Raw genomic sequence first — 25,116 nt, 5'->3', positions numbered from 1 at the left:
AGGGCGGCGAGCATCCCTCCCTCCCCAGGCATGTGAATGAAGTTTGCTGCTGCGCTTTGCCCCCTTCCCCGCTAGTTACTGTTGCCGTGTCTCTGCCGCTGCCAGGGCCAGGACAAAGGCACATTAGCACGTGATGGGGACGGAGCTTCATAAATGGGACCCGAGAGAAAGAGGGGGGGGTGCTAGGAGCCAGGCTGGGAGGAGAGGCGCGGACACACACACTCAGCCGGGGCCGGGCGCGCAGCAGCTGCAGCCGCAGAGGAGGAGTGGGGGCGGCTTCCTCCCAGCCAGGGGCAGGAGCAGCACATGGAGAGCAGCGCCCCGCGCGCTGCCTGAGCCTGCCTGCTGTCCTTCCCCAGCTCCCAGCACCGCCTCCTCTCCTCTCCTCTCCCCGGCGCCCCGGGCCCGGCCGGGGCGGGGCGGCCCGCGTGCTCCCTGCTGGGGGGGGCTGTAGTGAGCGCGGGAGCGCGTCTCAGTCCCGCCGAGGAGCCGCCGCGCCGCTTGGCAAGAGCACGAGGCAGGCGAGAAGGAGCAGCGCCCCGGAGCAGGAGCCGATGTGAAGGGTAAGGAAGAGCGGGAGGGGCGCTCAGCACGGAACGAGCCGTCCCCTCCCGAGTGTGTGTCTGGGGGGGCAGCCCTGGAAGGGCATCTCACTAGGGGGTGAGAGACACCGGCTACTACGCTAGTGTCAATGCCAGATCAACTTCCTTGCTGTGCTGGTCAAGGGGCTGCTTTCCTCCCCATGTCTTTGCTCAGCTCCTTGAGTATTCTAGGGCTCAGGTATCTGTCTCTTACAAATAGCTTCCTGACCCTCTGTGTGTGTGTGTGTGTGTCTGTCACAAATAGCTTCCTGACCCTCTGTGTGTGTGTGTGTGTCTGTCACAAATAGCTTCCTGACCCTCTGTGTGTGTGTGTGTGTGTCTGTCACAAATAGATTTTAGAGTAGCAGCCGTGTTAGTCTGTATTCTCAAAAAGAAAAGGAGGACTTGTGGCACCTTAGAGACTAACAAATTTATTTGAGCATAAGCCTCTGTGTGTGTTTGTGTGTCTATCACAAGTAGCTTGCTGACCCTTTCTCTGTGTGTTTTTATCACCAATAGCTTACGGACCCTCTGTGTGTGTGTATCTATCACAAATAGCTTACTGACCCGCTCTCTCTCTCTCTTTCTGGGTATACCCCCTACTAACACACTTAAGTAATACATGTAATCATCTGTATAATAATATACTATGGATTATTTGTTAAGCACATTCTTGGTGCTGTACAGAATAGAGGGGAAGGTGCAGTCCATGTCCCAAGGACCTTACAATCATATTACAAAGGGACACACACGCACATATTCTGTTGAAAAAATTTTCTCCTCATTAAATGTAGAGGAATGCATTAGAACCCTATTAAACAAATACCTGTTAAACTGATAAACTTTATTTGCAGTAGCTTGTAAATTACAGTAGTAATGCCCCTTATTAGCTGAACAAATTATGTTCCTTGAACAAAACAGGAATATTAAAATGCAGGAGACTGTCCCAGTAAATTGCCATTTAATTAAATAATTATTAGAGACAGTCCTCCCTGCGCGCCAAAACTATGACATTTAATTACTTTTAGTGTATTTTCATGAATTTGAGGTTTAAATGGTAACACTGTGAATTTGTGTGTTCTGTATGTATGTACTGCTTGTTTTACTGTGTGTACATACATGAATAGCATGCTGGTAAAATGAGTATGTTACTGAAAGCTACATGCTTGTTAAAAGGCTACCAAAAGTCTTTTGAGTATTGTAGTTTATTTTCTTTACACATGTATATTAATTATGGTCTTTTGTCTGTTTTGAATGATGCTCAGTAATTTCCTCATGGCTGGCTGTCTTTATTTTTCTGTTTTTCACACTATCTCAGCAGTCGAACCTAAGATTGGTAAGGACAGTTTGTTATAGAACAACATTTACTGGATGGAAAATTTTGTCTGTTTCATTACTTCCATTAATAGATGTGTATTGAATAGAAAGGACAAATCCAGCTCCTGACAAGAAAGAGCCCTGTAGATGCTAAGGACTTGTGGTTTTATGGTTAATATAAGTCTATTCTTCTGTGATTCTGAAGCTCTCAGAGAAATCAACCTCTTAGGTTCCCACAGGACGTTAGCTGACATTGAGGATTTCTTCTCTAATCCTAACTCATTGATAATTTACAGTGGATAACATTCTTATTGATTTTTTTCTATACTTCTCCCTCCACCTCCCCCCCAAAAAAGATAACCCTCTGCTATTGACATTTTAACTGAAATAAAAGTCAACTTGTAATTGTGTATGCAAAGATGTTCAGCGAGGATGTCACTAAACCTTGAGCATTGAATCTCATTTGAATATTCGGTATTGTTGGTTTTTTAAACCTAAGAACTGAAAAAAAAAAAAACCCCCAACCAGTCAGGTGTTTTTAAACTTCTTGCATGTATCATAATAAACTTTCAGATTTACAGTTACAAGTAGCCAACTGGGTTTTGTTGTAAATGGACATTATTTTGTTTCCAAAATATCAGCTAATCTGCATTGAGGACACCCCTGGATGAGGTATGTATTAGGTCTTTGATAGGAGAAAAGGTTTCACTGGGATACTTTGGTTTAAGATCAGTAAAATAGTGTTAGAAGACAAAATCTATAGCTTTTCCCATTTTCCTAAAATTACGATGAGTGTTACTTCCTGTATGAAAGGAGATTACATGAACATGTTATGCAGGTTTGATCATAGGTAGTATATTTCAGAAGAGTTAAGGAAATGTATGATAGTGAACTAGAGCTGAAAAATTCTTCTTTTTGGTATTTTTATACTTTAAGATATAATTATTTGTTGAGAGTTTTTTTTTTTTAAGTCTTAAATGTAGGGTGGTGGATTTTTATCCTTTTTATTTGTATCCCTTGTTTTCAGTTTTATTGTTCACCATTTCCTAAAGGAACATGTTGTTCTCTGTGTAGTGGTGATACTAATATTCCCATCTAGCAAACTTAGGTGCAGGACCAGAGTGTTGTTTTTGGTATTTAATAATGTTAGAGTACTCAAACTGTTAAAATGATAACAATTAGTTGAGAGCAGTTAATTATTCTTTTTAGATTACACTTAATAACTGCTTGCCATAGGTTTTCCCCTTTCTTCTCCAGAAAGAAAAAGGCTCACTGATTGTGTTGGAGGTATTTATTAAACAGAAAGACTTAATTAAATTAACTGTAAAAGAAATGCATGAAACACCTTTTAAATAACTTAAAAAGATGAATGTTAAATTTTTTATTTGCTTCAGGCTGAAATTAGTTTTGTAGCCACCACCAAATACAGGTACCTCATTATTATTCTTTGGAATAAAAGGCAGAACAATTTGAATAAAAACATTTTAAAATGGAATTGATAAAAACAATAAACATATTTCTGGGGATTGTAGCAGGGATTACTTGTGGGGTGGAGGGGAGTTGGCTAGGTAAAGAGAGATTATTTTCTATGCATTTATCTCATCAACTAACCAGTAACAATATCTCAGAAACATTCAATTAAAAATACTTTACATCATGCTATGGAATCAGGATTTTATTAGTAAGAGAGTAAGCTGGTTGAAGCCTTTGATCATAGCCGTTGTTCTTTAGTTAATTATGTTGGCTCAATTGCATAAAGGACACCATTAAGCGCTTTCATGCTTTACTAAAAGGATGGCATGTCTCAACCAATGTAAGGCTGTCTTTCTGTTTCAGTGTTCACAATTTTCTAATTTGGCTATTGAAATTTTAAGCATGAAATGGTTTTGTTTATTTAAATTATTTCCTTCTTTCATCCTTTTGACTATAATATAGACTTGATGAAAAATGCTTGCAAGCTATAATAGAACTGAAAATTTCAGGGCTGAAAGGTTTATATTCTAGAGATTGAGTACTTGGTTGCTTTCTCCTCTTATTGAATAGAGCTTTGTGATAACATTAAAAAGCAAGTGGAAACCCAGACCAATCTTTATATTCACTTAATACTACCAGAGAATTTTACACATTTCTCTTCATTCCTGACTCTACAGGTCTCTTTCATCTACTCACTGCCACTCATTTCACTAATTTCTTATAGAAAAAGTTTGGTTTAGTTTTCTATATTTAGAAAGAGATTAACATATTTTTTTAAATACAAACTTTGTGACCTTTCTTTGGCAATTCAGTCAGAGGTTTCTATGTATCTGCAGAATTCACTTTTGTCCACAGTGATTTCTTTTCATTTCTTTGTGCATGATTATATTGGCTTTATCTGATTCTCCTCATGAAGCAGTACATGTCTATAGAGATGTTTTGCTGCAGCTCCCCAAATAGTTCAGACTATCTGAAATGATGAATGTCATACAAAATCATTTATCAACCATCTGAGTGAAAACTTGGATATTTTCCTGTCTGTGCCAAAGAATTTGTGCAGTTTGCTGCTGATTTAAAATGTGTACTTGCAAGTGACCCTAAAACTGGTGTTTGGCCAAGTTCAAAGCAGCTGTGCAGATGGACACAGAAGACAGAAGTCTGAGGGAAATAGACCCTTTTAATCATAACAAGGCTGCTCTTGTTTTCCTATCGATAGTAGAAATGCATGCCAGGCCCTTGTACTCAAACACAGTCTTGCAAATGTGCCAGAATAGGCAGCAATGGCATTCTATTATTAATATAATGTTAAAACGTGTTAGGATTTAGTAGGGTTGAACCCTCTATCTTGTTCATATTGTTCCCTACTTCTGTTCTATTCGTAGACTGGCACTGTACTGATGTAAAATGTGCACATAGAATTACTATTGTTGAGATAAGGACTTCCACCCAGAACCTATCTTATTGGAAATGTATGTGTTTGTAACTGATTGCAGAAGCCAGGTTGGAGTTGTCTATGGAATGGTTATAATTACTTATAAATCAGTTTCTTGTTGAAAGAACGTCTGAAGTTGCCTTTGGTGCACGTAAAAATAGTTCAATTAGCAACATGAGGTTGGACAACATTTGCTCATGTTTGTGTATTATGCAAGGGCTTTATGAATATCCAACCATTGGGCCCAATCCTTCTCCAGTTGTAGGCTTTTCTGATCAAATTAGCCAAATTCATATTGCAGATAAAATAACTAATTCACTATTGAATTACTACTCCATTTACCCCTATTTACTCTCAACTATACTACTTAATACAATACAGTTTATTTAGGTTTATGTTGAGCTGTTACCATAACTAGACATATAGATTTAAGGTTTTGTCCTAATTGTGCAGATTGGGGCTAAATTTTATTAGATTTTGCCTGATCCAGTATAAGCCTTATCTCTGGCAATCGTGTATTTATTCTTTCTGAGAAAATCATGTTTACCCACTAAAAAGTGATGAGCAGAAGCAGTTGATTAGGGAATACTATGAAATCTATTTCAGATCCAGCTGGTGTAATTTTCACACCTGCATTTTAGGAAACCCTTTCAACATTTTTGTTTGTTTGTTTGTTTTTGTTTTTTCTTTCTCTTTGTGAATATCTGAATGTGCCTACTATAATCAGGAATCTTTATTTTTAGCCAACTCTGTCTCTCTAACAGTGCAGACTGCATCTGTGCTTGGAAAATTATGTAAAATGGGTTTGGAGGTTTTAAATAAATACATTGACAGCATCTCAGTGGATACACTGACTTTAGATTTTTGCTTTTCCCCCCACAAAGGCTGTGTACGGGATATATTAAAATGATGTGCAACAGATATTTCACATATAGTAGCTCTGCCATGTATTATACATACACTTCTTATTCTTTAACTTGTCTGCTAACATTTAGCACCAGGAATTTGGGTTTATTGATGCTAAACACCATTGCGACACTTTTAAGACTTTGCGTTTCTCCAGTGAGATTTGATATTATATTTTAAACTTTCAAACTGAGAAATGAATTTTATCTTTTTAAAAATTTATTTCTGCAAATGAAATATTATACTGGTTGGTTGTATTTTTGCTTTTTGTTCTGATATAAGGGAGATCAGAATCTACTATAATTCTTCTCTCTGTTAAGAAAAGCATCTGCATATTTCAAAGACATGCACCATTGCCAAGCAATCTGGTGTAGTGGTTTAATATTCTGGCAAATAATTTCACAAGTTGCTTGTGTATATAAGGGCAGTATAGCAGAATATTATAATCTGAATGCAACTATGAAGAGTTATCTGATCTTATTTAAATTTGATAAAAGTCGATAGAGGTCTAAAATCCAAAGAATGTTTTCCATTTTTTAACTGAAATACATCTGACAAAGAGTTCTGGAGTGAGACATCAAATTAACTAAAAACCTTGCTATCGTAAATTCTGAGCATTGCACTATATGATGGTCTAACAATAATTTCCAAGAGAAGTGGACTCCTGAGAACTAAAGTAGATTAATATTGCATGGTGGGTACCCTTTTGACCCTCTTTGCAGTGACCTTTTGTTTTCACCAGTATACCCCTTTCCTTTCCATATTCTGTTTATTGTATCCCCTGCACTGATCATTCTGTAGTTACATTTGAGACCCTTCTCTTTCTTCTCAGCCCAGTGCTTCCATTTTCTCAAACACTTTGATTTCACTAGAGTCTGCAGCCTGAACTGCTCATCTGATCCATTCTTTGCTGACCTTCCCCCACCCCAGTGCCTTGTGTCAATACTTACAGTCCTGTCCTGTTCATTGCCCATAAGCAACTTGGCACCATCAGAATTCTTCATTTCTTCCTGCACTGTCTGAATACAGATCAGAAATAGACCTTCAAATGCACAAGCCAGTGCCTTAAAAACAATGATGTGTGCTCTAGTTCCATATCCACTATAAAATCTGGAAATCCTATCATACCCCTCACCTTACAGTGCATCCGAAGTGTAATCCATATTCTCTTTCAATTCAAAAGGCACTGGTAATCTTCTCATGCTTCCATGCCATTACTTTTCTTCTTTACCCACCCAGCTTTTCTCTGGCCAGCTGCAAAGAATATTTTCCTTCTTTAAATCTAAGAACCAGCATTTGTGCTAATCTCCCCTCCATCCTGCTCCTCTCCACTAATGCCTTCTCTTCTCTTCCACTTTTCTGTTCCCTTCCCACTTAGCAATAATCTGTTAAGAAACCACGTGTTCTTTTGCTCCCCACCATTCCCCAGTTACACACGTCCTTCTCCTATAGTTGTTCCTACATAACCACCGCTGTCAATATTTATTTTGCATCTGGCACGTTACTTAAAATCTGCTGCTGTCCACTTCAGTATTATTTATTTATGTATCATTCTTTTCAGACAGAAAAAAAAGAGAGTCACAGGATCTGCCCCAGTTTCTTAAAATCTCTCTAGAGCTTGACTTCTTCCTACCATTCTGTCTCTAACCATCACTTTCTCAGCAAAGTACAGTACATTTTCCCCCCTCCCTTCAATCCTTTCTACCACAACAGTATCCATGACCTTTTTTTATTCTGAATTTTGCTATGACATGGAAACAGCCCTCTTCTGAGTAGTTAATTATTTCTTCCTTTCTGTTAATTAAGGTTTTTCCTCTCTGATTGTTTTTCCTTAACTTCACATTGTGGACCATTCCATCCTTTCATGGATCACTTCCAATGTTATCCAGTAGTCTCTGGTTCCCTCTTCGTGGCTCTGCACCTTCGAATCAACCTGCTCTTTCTCTCTGTACTTGATGATCATCCCTTTCTGTGCCAAGCTGTTCTCTGTGCTGTCCCACATAATTCAGTGCTAAGCTCAGCTCTTTTTTGTCTACTTTCTCCCTCTTGGTCATCTTGTCCCTACCTATAGCTTTTACATCAAATGGCACTCAACTGTACATAGTAGTTGCATCTTTCAGTATTATAGCTAGTTGAAAAATGCAAGAAAAAAATACCTTTTCATCATTTTTTGGTTGCTGAAATTTTGAATTTCTGAAATTTTTTGACCAGCCAAGTTTGGTAAAAAAACAGCAAAAATCTTCTGAGAAATTTTTGTCGAAACATCAAAAAGTCAAAAAATGTTGACCAGCTCTCTTCAACACCTTCAATGAGTGTTCTTTCTACTTTCTCTGCCTTCAGTAGGTAAAGGGTGTTTTTGACTTCTCAGCTTTCTTCAGCTAAATGTCTCAAAGACAGAAGTGCTTCTTTTGGGAAAGGGGAACATCTCTAAATAGAGTTATATCTTCGCTATTGACCCAGATCTCCCACTTGCCTCCACTGTCCGCAACCTTGGCATCATTCTTTTTTCTGAACTTTCCTTCTCCTCCCACATCTCCTGTGTCTGTAAATCTGCTTATCAGCGCCTCTGCAATATTTCCTATGCATACTACTGTCTCAACTCCACCTTACTGAAATCCTTAATCAAAATGTCTAGCACACTGTTGGCATCATACAACTAGAACTTAGTAATATTCACCTTTTATTGAAATGTTGTTCTTGATGGCTTCCCCAAGTACTAGCTCTCTGGACTCCAGTATCTATACAGAATGCTGCTGCCCAATTTCTCACATTCACAAAGAAGCATCATCAGGCTATCCTGGAACAGCTCAGATGGCTTTGTATTAATTGTTAGGTTATAGTTCAAAACCCCCCTCCTTGTCTTTAAAACCTTCCAGATTAACTCATAGGAAACAGGAAGAGAAAAGGCCTCTCTGCCCCCCTTTTCACCTAGCACTAGCTTCTTCTCAGCCTTCACACAATCGACAATGCAAGGAGTATGGGGAATAAATAGGAAAAACTAGAAGTATTAGTACATAAGCTAAATATGACTTTGTGCAATAAATCTCATGACTGGAATATTGGTATAGAAGTGTATAGCTTGTTCAGAAAAGACAGGAAAAAAAGGGAGGAGGTATTGCAGACCAGTTGAAAGCCTCTGGGAGAAGATAAAAGGAGAAAAAACAGGGGCAACACCATGGTAGGAGTCTACTATAGACCACCAAATCAGGAGGAGGAGATGGATGAGGCATTTCTGGAACAAACACCAGAAATATCCAAAATAGAAGACCTGGTAGTAATGGGGCATTAACTACCCAGACATATGAAGTAATACAGCAAAACACAAAATGTCAATTAAATTATTGGAATGTATTGGGGGACAGCTTCTTGTTTCAGAAGGCAGAAGAAGGGACTTGATTCTGACTAACAGGGAGGAATTGGTTGTAAGTGTAAAGGTAGAAGGCCATTTGGGTGTACGTGATCATGAAATGATAGATTTCATGATTCTACGGAAATGAAGGAGTGAAAGCAGCAGATTAAGGACAGTGGACTTCAAAAAAGCAGACTTTAACAAACTCAGAGAACTGGCAGGTAAGATCCCATGAGAAGAAAAATCTAAGAGAAAAATGTTTAGGAGAGCTGTCTGTTTCTCAAAAAGACAGTATTATAGGCACAACTATCCTGATGCAAAGGAGAGATAGGAAAAATAGTAAGAGAGTACTATGGCTCCATCAGGAGCATTTAACTGACCTGAAAATCAGAAGGGAATCCTACAAAAAGTGGAAGCATGGACAAATAGCTAAGGATAAGTACAAAAGAATAGCTCAAGTATGTAGAAACAAAATCAGAAAGGCTAAGGCACAAAACAAATTACACCTAGCAAGAGACACACAAGGCAATAAGAAGAGGTTCTATAGAGGAGCAAGAGATGGACACAAGATTACTTAGTAGGAAAAGAGAACTAATAATGGATGACATCAAGAATGCTGAGGTGTATAATGCTATTTTATGTCAGTCTTCTCTAAAAAAGTTAATATGGCTTTTGACACAGTCCCAAATTGCATTCTCATAAGCAAACTAGGGAAATGTGGTCTATATTAAATTATTGTAAGGTAGGCGTATAACTGGTTGAAAGATTGCATTCAAAGAGTAGTTATCAATGGTTCAATGTCAAACTGTGATGATGTATCTAGTGAAGTGCCGCAGGGGTCTCTCCTGAGTCTGGTACCATTCAATATTTTCATTTAATGACTTGAATAATGAAGTGGATAGTGAGTGTACTTATAAAATTTATAGATGACACTAAGCTGGGAGGGGTTGCAAGCACTTTGGAGGACAGGATTCAAATTCAAAATGACCTTGATATATATGAGAACTTTTCTAAAATTAACAAAATTAAATTCAATAAAGACAAGTACAAAGTACTACACTTAGGAATGAACAATCAAATACAAAATGGAAACTAACTGATAGGTAGAAGTACTGATAAAAAGGATCTGAGGGTTATAGTGGATCACAAATTTGAATATGTGATGTAGTTGTGAAAAAGACTAATACCATGTTAATAGGAGTACCGTATGTAAGACATGGGAAGTAATTGTCCCGGTCTGCGCGGCATTGGTGAGGCTTCAGTTGTAGCACCATGTCCAGTTCTGAGCACTACACTTCACAAAAGATGTGGACAAATTGGGGAGAATCTAAAGGAGAGCAATTAAAATGATAAAAGGTTTAGAAAACCTGACCTGTGGAATGGTTAAAAAAACTGAGCATGTTTAGTCTTGAGAAAAGATGGCTGCCAGGGGACCTGATAACAAGTCTTCAAATATGTTAAGGGCTGTTATAAAGAGGACCATGATCACTTGTTCACCATGTCCACTGAAGGTAGGACAAAAAGTAATTGGCTTAATCTGCAGCACGGAAGATTTAGGTTAGATATTAGGGAAAACTTTCTAACTATAATGACAGTTATGTTCTGGAATAGGCTTCCAAGGGAGGTTTTGGAATCTCTGTCATTGGAGGTTTTAAGAGCAGGTTAAGGATGGTTTAGGTTTACTTGGTCCTGCCTCAGAGCACAGGGGCTGAACTGGATGACTGCTCGAGGTCCCTTCCAGCCCTACTTTTCTATGACTGTATGAATCTTAAAGCTACAGGTAAGTGAGTACGTGAGCCTTTTCCTGGGCAGCTCCTGTTGTCAGGTAGAGCCATCCGGTGTTTCTGCCTGCCCCTCACAGTCAACCATCCACCAATTTTCAAATCTCAGAAGAGAACCTATGTTTTTTTTCCCTGTTATTTCCCTCTTCCTCTGGTTTCACTTTTTATTCCCACTTGGTCAATCTATTAACTCTGCAAAGCTTTTTGCACTAAAGTCTGCATGAAAGAGAGTATCCAAAACAGTGAGATTAGAGCATGTACCCCTTACACTGATTGCAGAACAGTTTCCAGTATAAACTCATGTATTCACTTGGTCATAACCCTTCCAAAACATCCACCTTTTTGGCTGAAAATGTCCATGTTTCATCACTGCCCAAACAAGATTTTTTCCCCTAGAAAATGTAAGCAATTTCCCTTCAGTTGTTCTGGAGTTTAGTGAGAGTGGAGAAGGAATATGCTACCAGTTAAAATCTAACCATATTTTTTTTGGACAGGGCTAACGCTAAAATGGCTGAAGTTTGAAAGCTGGCATAGGCATAGACATGGAGGCTTTTCCTGGGTTGGAAAAAGTCCCTGGAGGTTGATTTTTAAAAGTTATGAGCATTTGAAAATTTTGCTGTGAGCCCGGGCAATAGATGTTTCGTTATGTATGTTGGTGCATATTTAGGCTCCGATCCTGGAATGGGCTCTGTGTAGGTGGATCTTTGCATCCATGTGAATCCCTGTTGACTGCAGTTGGGCTCTGAATGGGCACAGCTACTATCATTAAGTGTACATTAGTTGGAATTAGTTTGCAGAATTTAATTATGAAAAACTATATCAAACTGCTATTCATTGCCAAATCTATTCTGAGTTGGTCCCACCTTAACTGAGTTTATCCTGAATCCAGATCAATCTTCTCCAACTGCTGCTCTTAATCTGAACCCTCCCCTGTCCTGGCAGTTGCTTTATTGTCTCCCAAAACTGGTTTTTTTTTTTTTTTTAAATGCTTAATAATGACCCGTGAAAGATTTTAAAATTTTGAACTTGTGCCATTTTATATATATATATATATATATATATATATATATATATATATATATATATATATATATATATATACTAGCAGCTGAAGGCCTGTCCTGTCACATGGGTGTAATTCATAAAGCCATCGGTAAAAGAGCCAAAACTGAGGGTTCTTGTTTCCATGCACTGTGTTGTAGTGAATCATGTGCTGTTTGTACTTGTTCTCCAGCCTGTGCACAGAGCTGCACTGGCGGCATGACCATCTCTTTGTTACCTCGGGTAGCCCTTATTCCCACCTTCTCTGATCAGCTGTCACATTCCAACCACCACGGAACCTTTGGACTCCAACATTCCGTCTCGTTCTCATAGGGCCAATGACGACTGAACCCTTAGTAATATTTCTAAACAAAAAGAGCTCTTAGCCCGCTGTTTCCATCACCTGACACTGACGCAACAGACGTTCTAGGCTTCCGAGTGGCACAGTCTGGTGTCAGTTCTGGAATATGTGTGTTGATTTGTGCAGGTGGCAAATGAGGGGTGTTTGCTGCTGTGAGGGGCTATGTGTACCTGTGGTTATTGTTTGTGGTGTTGTGTGGGTGATTTTGAAGAACTGTGATTGTTGGGCCAAGTAATCCACCATCTGCCTCATACAACCAATGAAATTATTGCATGCAAATTGGCACTGGAGTAAGGGTAGTGATGGGTTGAGTTACCTCTGATATCACAATGGCCTAGGTTTCTTGGTGTGGCATAGATACCTGCCTTGCTGTCGCCTGGGTGTAATTTGTAAAGTCAAAATGGCTGAGAACTTAAAAATGGATGGTAGCAGACCACGAATCCCTGTGATGGTTGACCCTGATGATATTCTGAACAAAAATGTCTCAGCCATGGTTGGAGCTGTTTCCATTGCTTCACGCTGCCCCTACAGACATTCTAGGCTTCAGAGTGACGTTTCTAGAGTCTTATTATATAGCTAAAGGAGGCCTGCAAGGTGGGGTTTTGTTTTGTTTTTTCAAAAAGGTTATGCACATAGCCAGTCTCTGTAACCATACCTTCCCATCACTGTTACCCTCATCCTCCCTCACCCACTCCCTCTGCTTGTTTGTGATGCCAACATGTTGTGTCTTCTCTTAATTTAGATTGTAAACTCTTTGGGCCAGGGTACAGCACCCAAAACAATAAGACCCTGATCCTGATGGGGCCTCTGAGCACTACAATAGTAAAACAAACAAATAATAATCACTACCACTGGTTTCTGACTAGTTTACACCCAACATAAAACTTGCATCACTAAATTATATAAAAACTGAATTTAGTCCAGTGACTTCATAAACATCACACTTGCTTATGCCAGTCCTGATCTTTGGTCCACCATAGCTAGAAACTACCTTATTTGTTGAGAGCACTTACTATTCTCTTTAATGATCTTAATGATCTTCCCTCTGAAGTCCTCACACAGGCAAAATTTCCACTGAATTCAATGGGAGTTTTCCTGAGTAGCTAGTGTCTGTACACTTGAAATGTTATTTAAATCCTAAAATGTTAAATAAACAGTATTCAAGATGTAACAAACATTTTCACATTCTTTTGCAACAAGCTCTTTGCATCACTTCAGTGAGACTCAGTCTCACTTCTTGTATTCTGTGTTTTCTTTTTAAGGCTTGGAAACCTAGTTCTGGTCTCGGCAGTTGTACTGTTCACCACCATTTATAATAACGCAATTATTAAACTAAATTTTAATTGTATACGCCTGTTTTAATTCATTTAGGCTATCATCTACTATTTCTCTAACATTTTTGATTACCCAGGCATGATGGTAAATTATTATTGTTGTTATTACTATTATTTCTACTGGGCTAGGGTCCATGGGACCGGTCAAGTTTGTAGTCCCATTCAGCTTGGCATTGTACAAACGCATGGAATACAATTCCTGACCCAAAGAGCTTACAACCTAAGATGGTGAGCAACATATGAAGACTTTGGGAGAGGATTACAATCCAAATATATGATTTTATATACATATTTCAATGCATTTTAAAAAAATACATTTCAACTATACAAGCTGCCCTTTGACCAATTCTTAATGATCTGTAAATCTCATAGAAGAACTGTGTAAAATGGAAATCCAAATATTTTACAAAATGAAAATTAGTGAATCATGATTATTATTTTCATTGTATTATTTTAGTATTGTTTGTTTTGACTTCTTGTTCTCAGCATATCTGCAGTTTTCAGCAGCACCATCATTTTACCTTTTTTAGGAAGAATTTTACTATTTATTTTTATAGATTATTAAAATTGCTTTGTCAATCATTCTGCCTTGAAGAAAAATTCAGCTTTTATAGATGATGGCAATAATTGTAATAACCTGCCTACTGCAAAAAGAATGAGAATTGTTATTCATATTAGTGTAGTATTCTTTTCCCCTGAGTAAATGAGCTTTGCATGGGGAACCTACACAAGGTTTAGGAGAGAGTTGATCCTCCTGTAATCCAACCATGTATTTACACAGCCTTTCCATGGTCACTACTGCATACAGCTTCTGGATTCTAGTAACATCTATGTAACCCTTAAGAGGCTTTACGTGACTGTGCAATGGGGAGCAGAGGCAGAATTTGCCCCGTAGGCTTTAATTAATTCAGCTGTTTAAGGGTTCACTCCTACAAAGTGCCAAGTGCCCACAACTCTAAGTAGAAGGTGTGGGTGGTCAGCACCTCGCAGAATCAAGCCCTAATAATGCAAACTGGAAGGAGAATTGATAAACCAAAGTCAAACCAAGTAATGTCATTGACAGACAAGATGGCCAATTGTGTCCTTAAAAACTAGTCTAGTTAATGGATGACACTTTGTACATTTTCTGTGGTAGTGGAAGTCACAATGCCACAGGCTTGTGGAAAACTTCTTATGTGGAAGAAGTGATATGGGCTAAAGTAGTGTGCGTTTGTTTTGTTTGTTTGTTTTTGTTGGCAAGGAGGTTAAGGTAAAAGGGAAGATTATTTACCTTGTACTTTAGCTGGAGATTTTAATCTATTAACTTTTGTCTGTAGTTAGAATTCACTACTTACTGTGAACTAATTCATGTTATATAATTGCACTAAAACTTTTAGGGTTGGCACCAGCAGTGCCTCTAATTCACCTTTAATCAATTTTTTCATTCTTTTAAAGCCATTTTTAAAAGCAAGCCTAGAGAGCTCATTTCAGGTGCCAGACTAAGCGCTTTGGAGATGGAAGTCCTTTAGTCTCAGAACAGGTACAGACAGCACAGGCAGTAGAAATGCAAGGTCCCACACTGCTGCATTAATATGTCTCCACGCTGTCCTGGAGGGACCACTCCTGGAATGAAAGATTTTGGACACTATTGAAGCTGCCAACAAGGGGAGAAGTGTGCTGGTGATTTTCATGATGTGGACTCTTGTCCACTACGAAATGGCAGTGGAGCTCACCCATTTATTTCTGTTATCAGATGGTCACTATTGATCTGGGCTGGATTTAAACCAATTGCTTAGAAGAGGATGGCTACATAGTTCATTTCAGTCCCCTAAGATATCCAGCTGCTATTGGCACTTCCACACATGCCACCAATCTCTCCATTTGTAGAGTAATAGTACTGAACTGTTTCTAGATGGAACATTTGAGAGCTGACATCTCAGAATACTGACATATGCATCTTACCAAGCAAGTGACCCCATGAATGAGGGCCTGCCTTTGAGAATATAGGACCAGATTCTCAGCCAATATAAATCAATGTAGCTCCTTTGATTTTAGAGGAGCTACGCTGGTTTATACCAGCTGAGGATCTGGACCACAGTCATCTGCTAACTCTGCAGCCATAAACTCTGACTTCTGTTTTCACTAGCTGGAAGTGAGGAAGTTTGCTAATTGATTATATATATATCCATGCTATAGTTTATACAGAGACAACATATTACGTATATTAAAAATAAGCTAAACCCCAATAAAATACAGTTCAGTGTCACTTGAATGGCTGTTTTACTGCAACTTTAATAAAAATCAACTGCTACTTTAATAGGTGCATGCACACATACTGCCAGAGATTTCCAATTATGATATTCCCAGCAGCAAACAATAACAAAATTAATGTCAGCTGTATCCCCAAAAGCCTAAACTGTATTACTAATGAACTCTCAAAGAAAACTCTATGCAAAGGCAATAAGGTGCAAATCACTATAATAATCTAAATGTAGAAATACAGAAAAACATCATTGAAATGCAGAGTAGGATTTGCCTCTCGTGATCCCATTAACCATCTTATTAGCTTAGTGTCTGCATACATAGTGGTACTGTAACATACTCCTTCTAAAACCTTAAATGCAAACACACAAATTCATTTCTACTACATGCATCCGACGAAGTGGGTATTCATTCATGAAAATTTATGCTCTAATACGTCTATAAGGTGCAACAGGACTCTTTACCACTTTTACTGATCCAGACTAACACGGCTTCCCCTCTGATACTTGGCACAAATTCATGTTTTTCTTTTGTATTTTAAACAAAGGTAGGATTTGAACCAGGGCTTGTACTTTATTATGAGGCAATATATACTTAAGGTGACTCTAGCAGAAACTATCTCCTTCCGAGTAATTTGTCTTTCTCGTAGATGTACTCAGTTGCATAACAATTTGCAGTCTTGACTCAAATACAATCTTCTTGACATTGAGTTATAGCTTTAATGATTAAAACAGCTGTCTTTCCTATGGCAGAAGTAAATTCTAAGACAATTGAATATTTAAATACTACCATCATCTTTATATGTGTATAGAGTTAATTGATTTTTTTATAGTTTGAAATTAATAAAGTGTTTTTTACATACTGTTATAAGCTGTGTTCTGTTAGAAAGTTGCCCAGTTCACCCGAGAGTTGGTTACAAATCAGTTGACAGCAAAATCATTGTTATAATATATACAATCTATAAAAACAACGAGGAATCCTTGTGGCACGTTAGAGACTAACACATTTATTTGGGCATAAGCTTTCATGGGCTAAAACCCACTTCACCAGATGCATGAAGTAAAAAATACAGTACGCAGGTATTTGTTACAGTATGTGAAAAGATGGGAGTTGCCTTACCAAGTTGGGGGTCAGTGCTAACGAGGCCAATTCAATCAAGGTGGAAGTGGTCTATTCCCAACAGTTGACAAGAAGGGGTGAATATCAACAGAGGGAAAATTACTTTTTGTAGTGCTAACGAGGCCAATTCAATCAGGGTGGATGTCGCTCATTCCCAATAGTTGACAAGAAGGTGTTAGCACTGATGTCTCCACATGGTAAGGCAACTCCGATCTTTTCATGTGCTGTAACATATATATACCTGCCTCCTGTATTTTTCACTCCATGCATCTGATGAAGCTTATGCGCAAATAAATTTGTTAGCCTCTAAGGTGCCACAAGGATTCCTTGTTGTTTTTGCTGATACAGACTAACACGGCTTTCCCTCCTAAAACAATCAATACAATCCACTATAAACATTTATAAAGTACCTTCTGGATGAAAGGAGCATTAAATGTAAGATTATTATAATTTATTTTCAATATGTTCTTCAGGAAAGTTGTCTTTCATCACCATTCAGACCTTAAGAATTAAATTACCTAATCCATTTTAAGACTGTCTGTCTGTTTTACAATGAAGATTTTGCTTTGCGCAGTTATGAACCCTATACATGATATCAAAACTCACACAGCCATTTTGTTACGTATTAGACTCTCCGGTTATTACATATACTTTTTCACCATTTTTACAACATTGATGTTGCACTGTCCTCTTGAGGTGTAGCTTTATATTCTACCTTTAACACTAGCTGTCTAGGAGCTTTATCCAAAACGCATTGAAGTCAGTGGGAAAGCCTCCGATTGACATCAGTGGATTTTGGACAAGAGCCTAGGTGCTCAGATACCAAAGCATAACTGCAGTATAAATATCTAGCTAGACAGATGATCTCTGCTTTTTTCTGGAAATACCAATGATAGCCTCCATTTTGAAATGTTTCTATTGTCATGAGAGAGGAAACATACTTTTTACTACATATTTTTTTTATATTCAGTAATACTGAGCAGATGTATTTTCTTATAATTGTGGAACTCCCCTCTTTACTTCAAGGACTGAGGCAGTCAGTTTCTCTGGATTTTGCCAACTAACCCTTGTATGCTGTCTAACATTTATAGCCAGCTATACCAACTGATCAGGTGAAGTCAGTGTGTGGTTGTATGCAATACCAGTGATTTGCTGGTGACCCCATCAGTTTCTCCAGAGTTTAAGCTTCCATTTTAACACAAACAAAACAAAAAAAATAATTTTTTGGCACTTATAGTTGCTGATATAACCTTATGAATGTCTGATTAAGGCTTAATATAAACAGAAACAATGGGTCTGCTTCTCACTTGCACTATGACCCTTTTACACCACTCTGGCAATATAAAGGGGCTTTAAGGTAGATAGTAGTGTAGTGTAAAGAGGCCTTGGTGCAAATGAGAATCAGGCCTGGTAGCTTTAGGGCAAAAATGAACTGCCCCTATTCATCTCTATGGGGTGTTAACTCTGAAGTTTATTGATTGAAATTACTGTAAAATGTCAATATTGACTATTTAACTACTGTTAATTTTATCAGAAACATTCTGGGATTGTGGGCACAGCTTATGTAGAATACCATCACTTTTCCCTTGTTTTCTGCTATTACTTCTGCTAGAAGTAATTAACAGAATAATGACACTCATTATCCTCCAAATGCATATAGTGTGTATATAAATAAAACAATTTAATAATTAATTTTCAATAATTATTATATATCCAGTATCCTGGCACTAGGCCTTCAATATGTAGCTCAGATTACTGCAACACAGAGCTAGACACACACACAGGAATACGGACAGGGTGAACAGTGAAATCTGCATTTGTATATCAATCTTTGTTGATCGGCTCCTTCAGTGTTCTTTCCTTGCAGTTAGATTTACAACACCCTCAATAGTAAAGTAAAACAATGATTGTTCAATTTAAAATGATCTCTGCACTGGCAATTGTTTCTAAATGGAAAAAGTCAGAAAATGTTGTTCCACAAGGTTCTTTGAAATCAGACATCTCAGTTCAATTCTAGAGGTAATATCTTTCTGGTGGAGCTGCTCAGAAAATTTTGATGAAAAATTAAAACTATTTTCTAGAGAATATCTTTCCCCATTTTTCAGCTTCTTTCTCATGTGTAGACGTATAATGTGTTTCAGATGTTTTGCTTCTAAATAATTGATCAACTCTTCTGACTACATAGCAGGTGACAAAGGCTAGACCTGTAGTTCAGTACAAGGAAAGATGAAATGTTATTTGACATGACTGAGTTAAGTTGTTTGTAAACTTTATCTCCCCGTTTATCTTAATTGTTTGATGTTTTTCCCCCTTCCCAGGATTTCCTCACATGTATTTTTTCCCAAGTCTCTTTGAATCCTACCTAATACAAGACTGGGGTTATGAAGTCGATCCTAGATGGCCTCGCAGACACAACTTTCCGAACAATTACAACAGATCTTCTTTACATGGGTTCCAACGATATCCAGTACGAAGATATTAAAGGTGACATGGCCTCCAAACTAGGATACTACCCACAGAAATTCCCCTTATCTTCCTTCAGGGGTGATCCTTTCCAAGAAAAAATGACTGCAGGAGATGATCCCCTATTAAGTATCATTCCATCGGATCAGATCAATATTACAGATTTTTACAACAAGTCCCTATCCACTTTCAAGGATAATGAGGAGAATCTACAATGTGGGGAGAACTTCATGGATATGGAGTGCTTTATGATTCTAAACCCCACCCAGCAGCTGGCCATTGCAGTGCTGTCCCTTACCCTGGGCACCTTCACCGTTCTGGAGAACCTTCTAGTGCTGTGTGTTATCCTGCACTCTCGAAGCCTCCGGTGCAGGCCCTCCTACCATTTCATTGGCAGCTTGGCAGTGGCTGACCTCCTGGGCAGTGTAATTTTCGTCTACAGTTTTGTTGATTTCCATGTTTTCCATCGGAAAGACAGTCCTAATGTGTTTCTGTTCAAATTGGGTGGAGTTACAGCCTCATTCACTGCCTCAGTAGGCAGCCTTTTCCTTACTGCAATAGACAGGTACATATCTATACACAGGCCACTAGCTTACAAAAGAATTGTTACCAGACCAAAGGCTGTCGTAGCATTCTGTGTGATGTGGACCATAGCTATCGTAATAGCTGTTCTTCCTCTGCTCGGCTGGAACTGCAAAAAACTCAATTCTGTTTGTTCAGACATCTTCCCTCTCATTGATGAGACCTATCTAATGTTCTGGATTGGGGTCACCACTGTACTCCTGCTGTTTATTGTGTATGCCTATATGTACATATTGTGGAAGGCTCATAGTCATGCTGTTAGAATGATTCAGCGTGGCACTCAAAAAAGCATAATAATTCATACCACAGAGGATGGTAAAGTACATATTACTAGACCTGATCAAACTCGTATGGACATCAGGTTAGCCAAAACCTTGGTCCTTATTCTGGTGGTTTTAATCATATGCTGGGGTCCTCTACTTGCAATTATGGTGTATGATGTCTTTGGGAAAATGAACAAGCTCATCAAGACTGTCTTTGCATTCTGTAGCATGCTCTGTTTGATGAATTCAACAGTGAATCCCATCATCTATGCTCTAAGAAGCAAGGACTTGAGACATGCTTTCCGGAGCATGTTTCCACCCTGTGAAGGGACTACGCAGCCTCTTGATAACAGTATGGAGTCTGACTGCCAGCACAAACATGCTAACAATGCAGGTAATGTTCACAGGGCAGCTGAAAGCTGTATTAAGAGCACAGTTAAGATCGCCAAAGTGACCATGTCTGTCTCCACAGACACAACTGCAGAGGCATTGTAAATCAAAGCCCTCTCAACGTTGTAAGAATAGAAGTTTGTTTTAAACTAATAAAAAATACATGACTTAAAGCTTTTGTTCCCTCACCTGTAACATTTAAGTTTGTCATAATAAGCTATACAATGATTGTTTTAAGAATCATTGCCATTGGCCAGTCCTCCAAGTTTAACAATTAGGGATTCAAACTACTTTAAAAAAATAAAAGTTTTCAATTAAAGAAAGTGCTCATTGAATAATAAAGTATAAAACTCTGGCAGAACGTACAGAAAATGTCAAACTAGCAACAATTCCTTCAGAAGTTACTGGGGGTGGAGTGGAGGGGAATCTGAAAACTTGTGAAACCTAACTGAAAACTAAAACATCCTAAAGCCATGTCATCAAATAAGAAAAAGCCTTGTAATCATAATGTTCATTCCATTGTGAAATGTATTAAATGTCTATAAGTCATAGAAGTTTTCATTTCTTTCCAAAAGCGGCAGTACTGAGTTTTAGAGGTTCTGTAAAATGTGTTGTGTCCTGTGCAATGTATACTGTTTTATTACTTGTTACTGATATTTGTCTAACTAAACCAAGTGATAACGTAAAGTTGTGTGGAAATAATGTGAAATATGTGTTATGTAAACCCCACTGAAAATACCTTCTGTATTTGAAGCACTCCTATGAGCTATTTTGGAAATTTTACATGTTTAGTCGGCTTCTGTGGATTTAGAGGAAAGGCATTGTATTTCTTCAACTAAAATTATTTGACATTTGAAATCCCCATTAATTTTAACTTTCATCTGTGTAGAAGAATAACAGCAACAAGGGAATATAGACTAGCACTGCACAGAAAGGAATGCACTGGTTCAGACTTTTAAATACCACTGCGTTTATACATAAGGACATTTATTGTCTTACGGACTATGCCTTTCTGGTGGGCATTATGTAAATATGAACACTAAAAAGAAAAGGTACTGGATACTGGCTTCTTTAATTGGCAACTGCTAGCACTGGACCTCTGAAAACAGCATGTGTCAGATTCAGTGTATAATGTTATTACTGTGCAGTTGATATATACTGGAACTGTGCTGTGTTCCTGTATCCCAGGATTAAACAGATTTAAAGCCTGAGATGCCAAACTCCAGTCTTCACTAAACAAGGAGCAAGTATTGTCGAAATTAGACATTTTTTATGTTTGAGCGTGTATATAAATAAATATCTGTGTTTGGGTGTGCGCACACGTGTGTGTACGTATACTAAGTAAATGTGGGTCACAATAGTATTACTAAGATAGGAAACTGTGCCCAAATGTAAACTATTTCTTGTTGCACTCTTTGCACATGAATTCTGTTCCTAAAATTGAGTTCTTCCAGCTGATCAGTGATGAACTTACTAATTGTAAGATTCAGAACATACTCGTTGATCCATACTGAGAGACTTATCCATGTATTAGAGAAAATAACCTTTTTAGTTTTACTTGAGAACAAGGCAAAAAACAATCAGGAGGAAAGGGTAAGAGGCAAAATATGCCATGAACAAAAATAGACAACAGAAAATCAGTATTTACAGTGTTAAAAAAATTGAATGTTGGAGATAAGACTTTTTTTTTTTTTCAAAAAAAGTCCTTGAGTATTAAATCTATTTGCTTGAAATCAGGTGTGTCTCACTGTAAAAACAGGGTATCAACCTGAAACCATCATAATTAAGGCAAAGAGAGTTTTTAGATCCAAAGGTGCAATTCCATTTTATAATGGAAATTTTTAAAACCTTGGATATTTTTTAGTAATTAAATCGCCTTCTTGACATGGATATTCTCTAAATCTCATTCTGAATAAGAGCCATTGAGCCTTATTCTCCACTGCCTGGTACATTAGGTCATATTCTGTCCCCTGCTCCACCTGTTTTATGCTAAAGCCGCCACAAAGCCAAGCTAGCCAACTAGCTACCCAAGGATTCCCCCAAGACAGGGGAATCCCTCAGTGGCATAGGGCTTGTGTAGCCAACTCTACACCACCTCTTCATGCTCTATGGGGAGGAGCTTAGGAAAGGAAGCATGGCTGGATCACTGATCTGTGGCTGCCAGAATGACCTCTTGGGCACTGTGGTAGCTGCTCACAAGTCAGAGCAGCCAGTAGCACCAAACACCAGACAGCCCCAGGATTGTGGGGGGAGCAAGGGAGTGTCATATATCCATCTTTGCTCCCAACCCTATCTAGGGTACTGCGCTGAGCAGAACTTGACTGGAGCTAAGGATGTAGCTCCATGTTTAGTCATTTACATCTGTGGTATCTGAGTCCAAATCAGAGAAGTTGCATTTTACGGCTACTGTGCACTGGTGTAAATGACTCCACAAGGTACAAAGCTGTGAAGATTCAGGCCTATTTCTTAAAGACTGGTCATAGCATGGCACTTTGTAAGAGCCCCGTCCTGCAAGGTTCTGAGTAATTCCTGACAGATACTGAGTTCCTGCCATTCATGCTTACCTGGGTGGGAGAGCAGGGTGCCTAGAACCCTGCGAGGAGGTCCACTGTACCTTGTAAGAGTAGGCCCATGGGATGACTAAAGGATGAGGTTTCTCAGAGTATTGCTCTACTTCTGGTGAAATCTAACAATGAAAGAGCTTTCTTTCCTTTCCACAAATACATTGTTTTTCATGCAGCAGTCTGGGAGAAAAGAACACAATGTCAAATGAAAAGGTATTTTAAGAGCCATTTTTTGAAACTGTCTTCTTGTGAATTCAATGAAAATTTTATAAATTTTTGTTGTTGTGGATTCAAGTTCTAAATTTTATGTGATAAATCATGGGACAATGGGGCTGTCTTGGCACTAAACTTGGTGCTTATTGATATAAGAAATCACATCCTGTGAAATATTCATATATCAAGATCTTCATTTACATATGAGTTTTTTAAAAGGTTTGTGGATTATATTTCATCTTAACATCATTTCTCAACTTAGGTGGCAAAAAAGTCCCTACAAAACTAAATAATTATTATTTAATTAGAAAATCAGTTCCTGTTCCTAGATTTGCTGTACTTAAACTTCTGCCTAAGGTAGTCCTATTTTGCAATTGCCCACCTTCCTTTGGTGATGGCACAACTAACCCAAATAGTATTCCACAACCGCCCCCACTCTCATAAAATGAATAACTCTGTAGTTACAGTTCGGTGTATTTATCAACTTTAAGTGTTGTATATCTATAAAAGAGACCATCCATATCATGTGCAAAGTTAGATTCTCAACGATCTAATTGTATATTTGTATAATATCGTATCTCCTCGATGCTGTGCAATCACTGTCAAAGTTTTCTTGCACTGGCCTTCTGATGAAAATGTTAAGATGCCTATTGTAAGATAAACAGAACATTTTACCTGCTGTTATTGGGCTGAATGTATGTAAATAAGTAACAATAAAAAAGTCATTACAAGCAGTGGCCTAAAAAGTCTGTAATTTTAGGATAGGATTGAAGTTGCTGTGACATCTGAAAAGCTACCTTTGAATAAACTGTTTACAGGGCTTCTTGGGATGCAATGTCATAGAGAAAGGAAAGTCTTTCTTTGTGACAATATGCCATAGAGAAATTGGATTACCAGAGCTTTTATTTCCAATGTTTCAAAGTGGAGAACATAATTCTTTATTGTCTGTAAATCTAACATTATTACTTCCTCTTAGAAGAATATTGTATTGTTAGATGTTTGTTTGAGCTGGTAACATCCTTGCAACTGCTGCAATATCTTTCTGTTAGCAACCTGTATGATACTTTGTACACAAGTACTGGTAAGATTGTCATTAACAGTAGCTTCGACCATTTAACTACCTATAGCAGAATAGTATTTCTGTAATATTTCCAATGTATTACTACCATGCCATATTTTATTTCTATAATGTAATTAAACTGTTATTTATTCAAAGAGAAAGTATTCCATTATGTTTGTTTTCCAAAAGTCAAAATTACTGAGTGTACCCCAGAAGATGCCACTTCATCCCACAATCTGGGGCTGTAGATTTTATTTATAAGGGTTTTTTTCCCTTGTCAAATGTGTAAACAACTGGTTATATACAACAGTTGTCAAGCTTCATGCATCTTCATTGTATTTGCGTTTCTTTGGGGGTCGAGGGTAGATAATATATAAATAAATATATAAATTTTATATATATAAAACTGTTATGGAGACGAAGGTGTGATGACATGGATAAGACTGAATCTCTTACGTCATTACATAGGCAAACTTTTCCCTTCCTCGAACTGCAAAAGCATAACTAAGGAACCTGGAATGTCAATATTCAGAAGGCTATCTCAAAGTGGAGTTTTTCTGGAAAGTTTGAGGGAAATCAGACAAAGCATTTCCAAGAGTTATTTAAAATCTAAGGGAAATTCTTAGACAAGAAAATTTGTTAAGAT

General features: G+C 38.1%; 1 protein-coding gene across 1 annotated transcript; it reads left to right on the top strand.

The window, feature by feature from the left end:
* The first annotated feature begins 186 nt into the window (after positions 1-186).
* CNR1 (cannabinoid receptor 1) lies at positions 187-24,658 on the top strand. Its single transcript, XM_074948096.1, has 2 exons — positions 187-563; positions 19,254-24,658. The coding sequence occupies exon 2, from the start codon at positions 19,317-19,319 to the stop codon at positions 20,736-20,738; it is 1,422 nt and encodes a 473-aa protein (XP_074804197.1). The 5' UTR covers positions 187-563; positions 19,254-19,316; the 3' UTR covers positions 20,739-24,658.
* The last annotated feature ends 458 nt before the right edge of the window (positions 24,659-25,116 follow it).

The sequence above is a fragment of the Natator depressus genome, chromosome 3 (genome assembly GCF_965152275.1).
Source record: "Natator depressus isolate rNatDep1 chromosome 3, rNatDep2.hap1, whole genome shotgun sequence".
In the NCBI taxonomy this organism is placed as follows: domain Eukaryota; kingdom Metazoa; phylum Chordata; order Testudines; family Cheloniidae; genus Natator; species Natator depressus.
The sequence above is the reverse complement of the archived record's forward strand: the minus strand, read 5'-3'. Positions and strand labels throughout refer to the sequence as shown.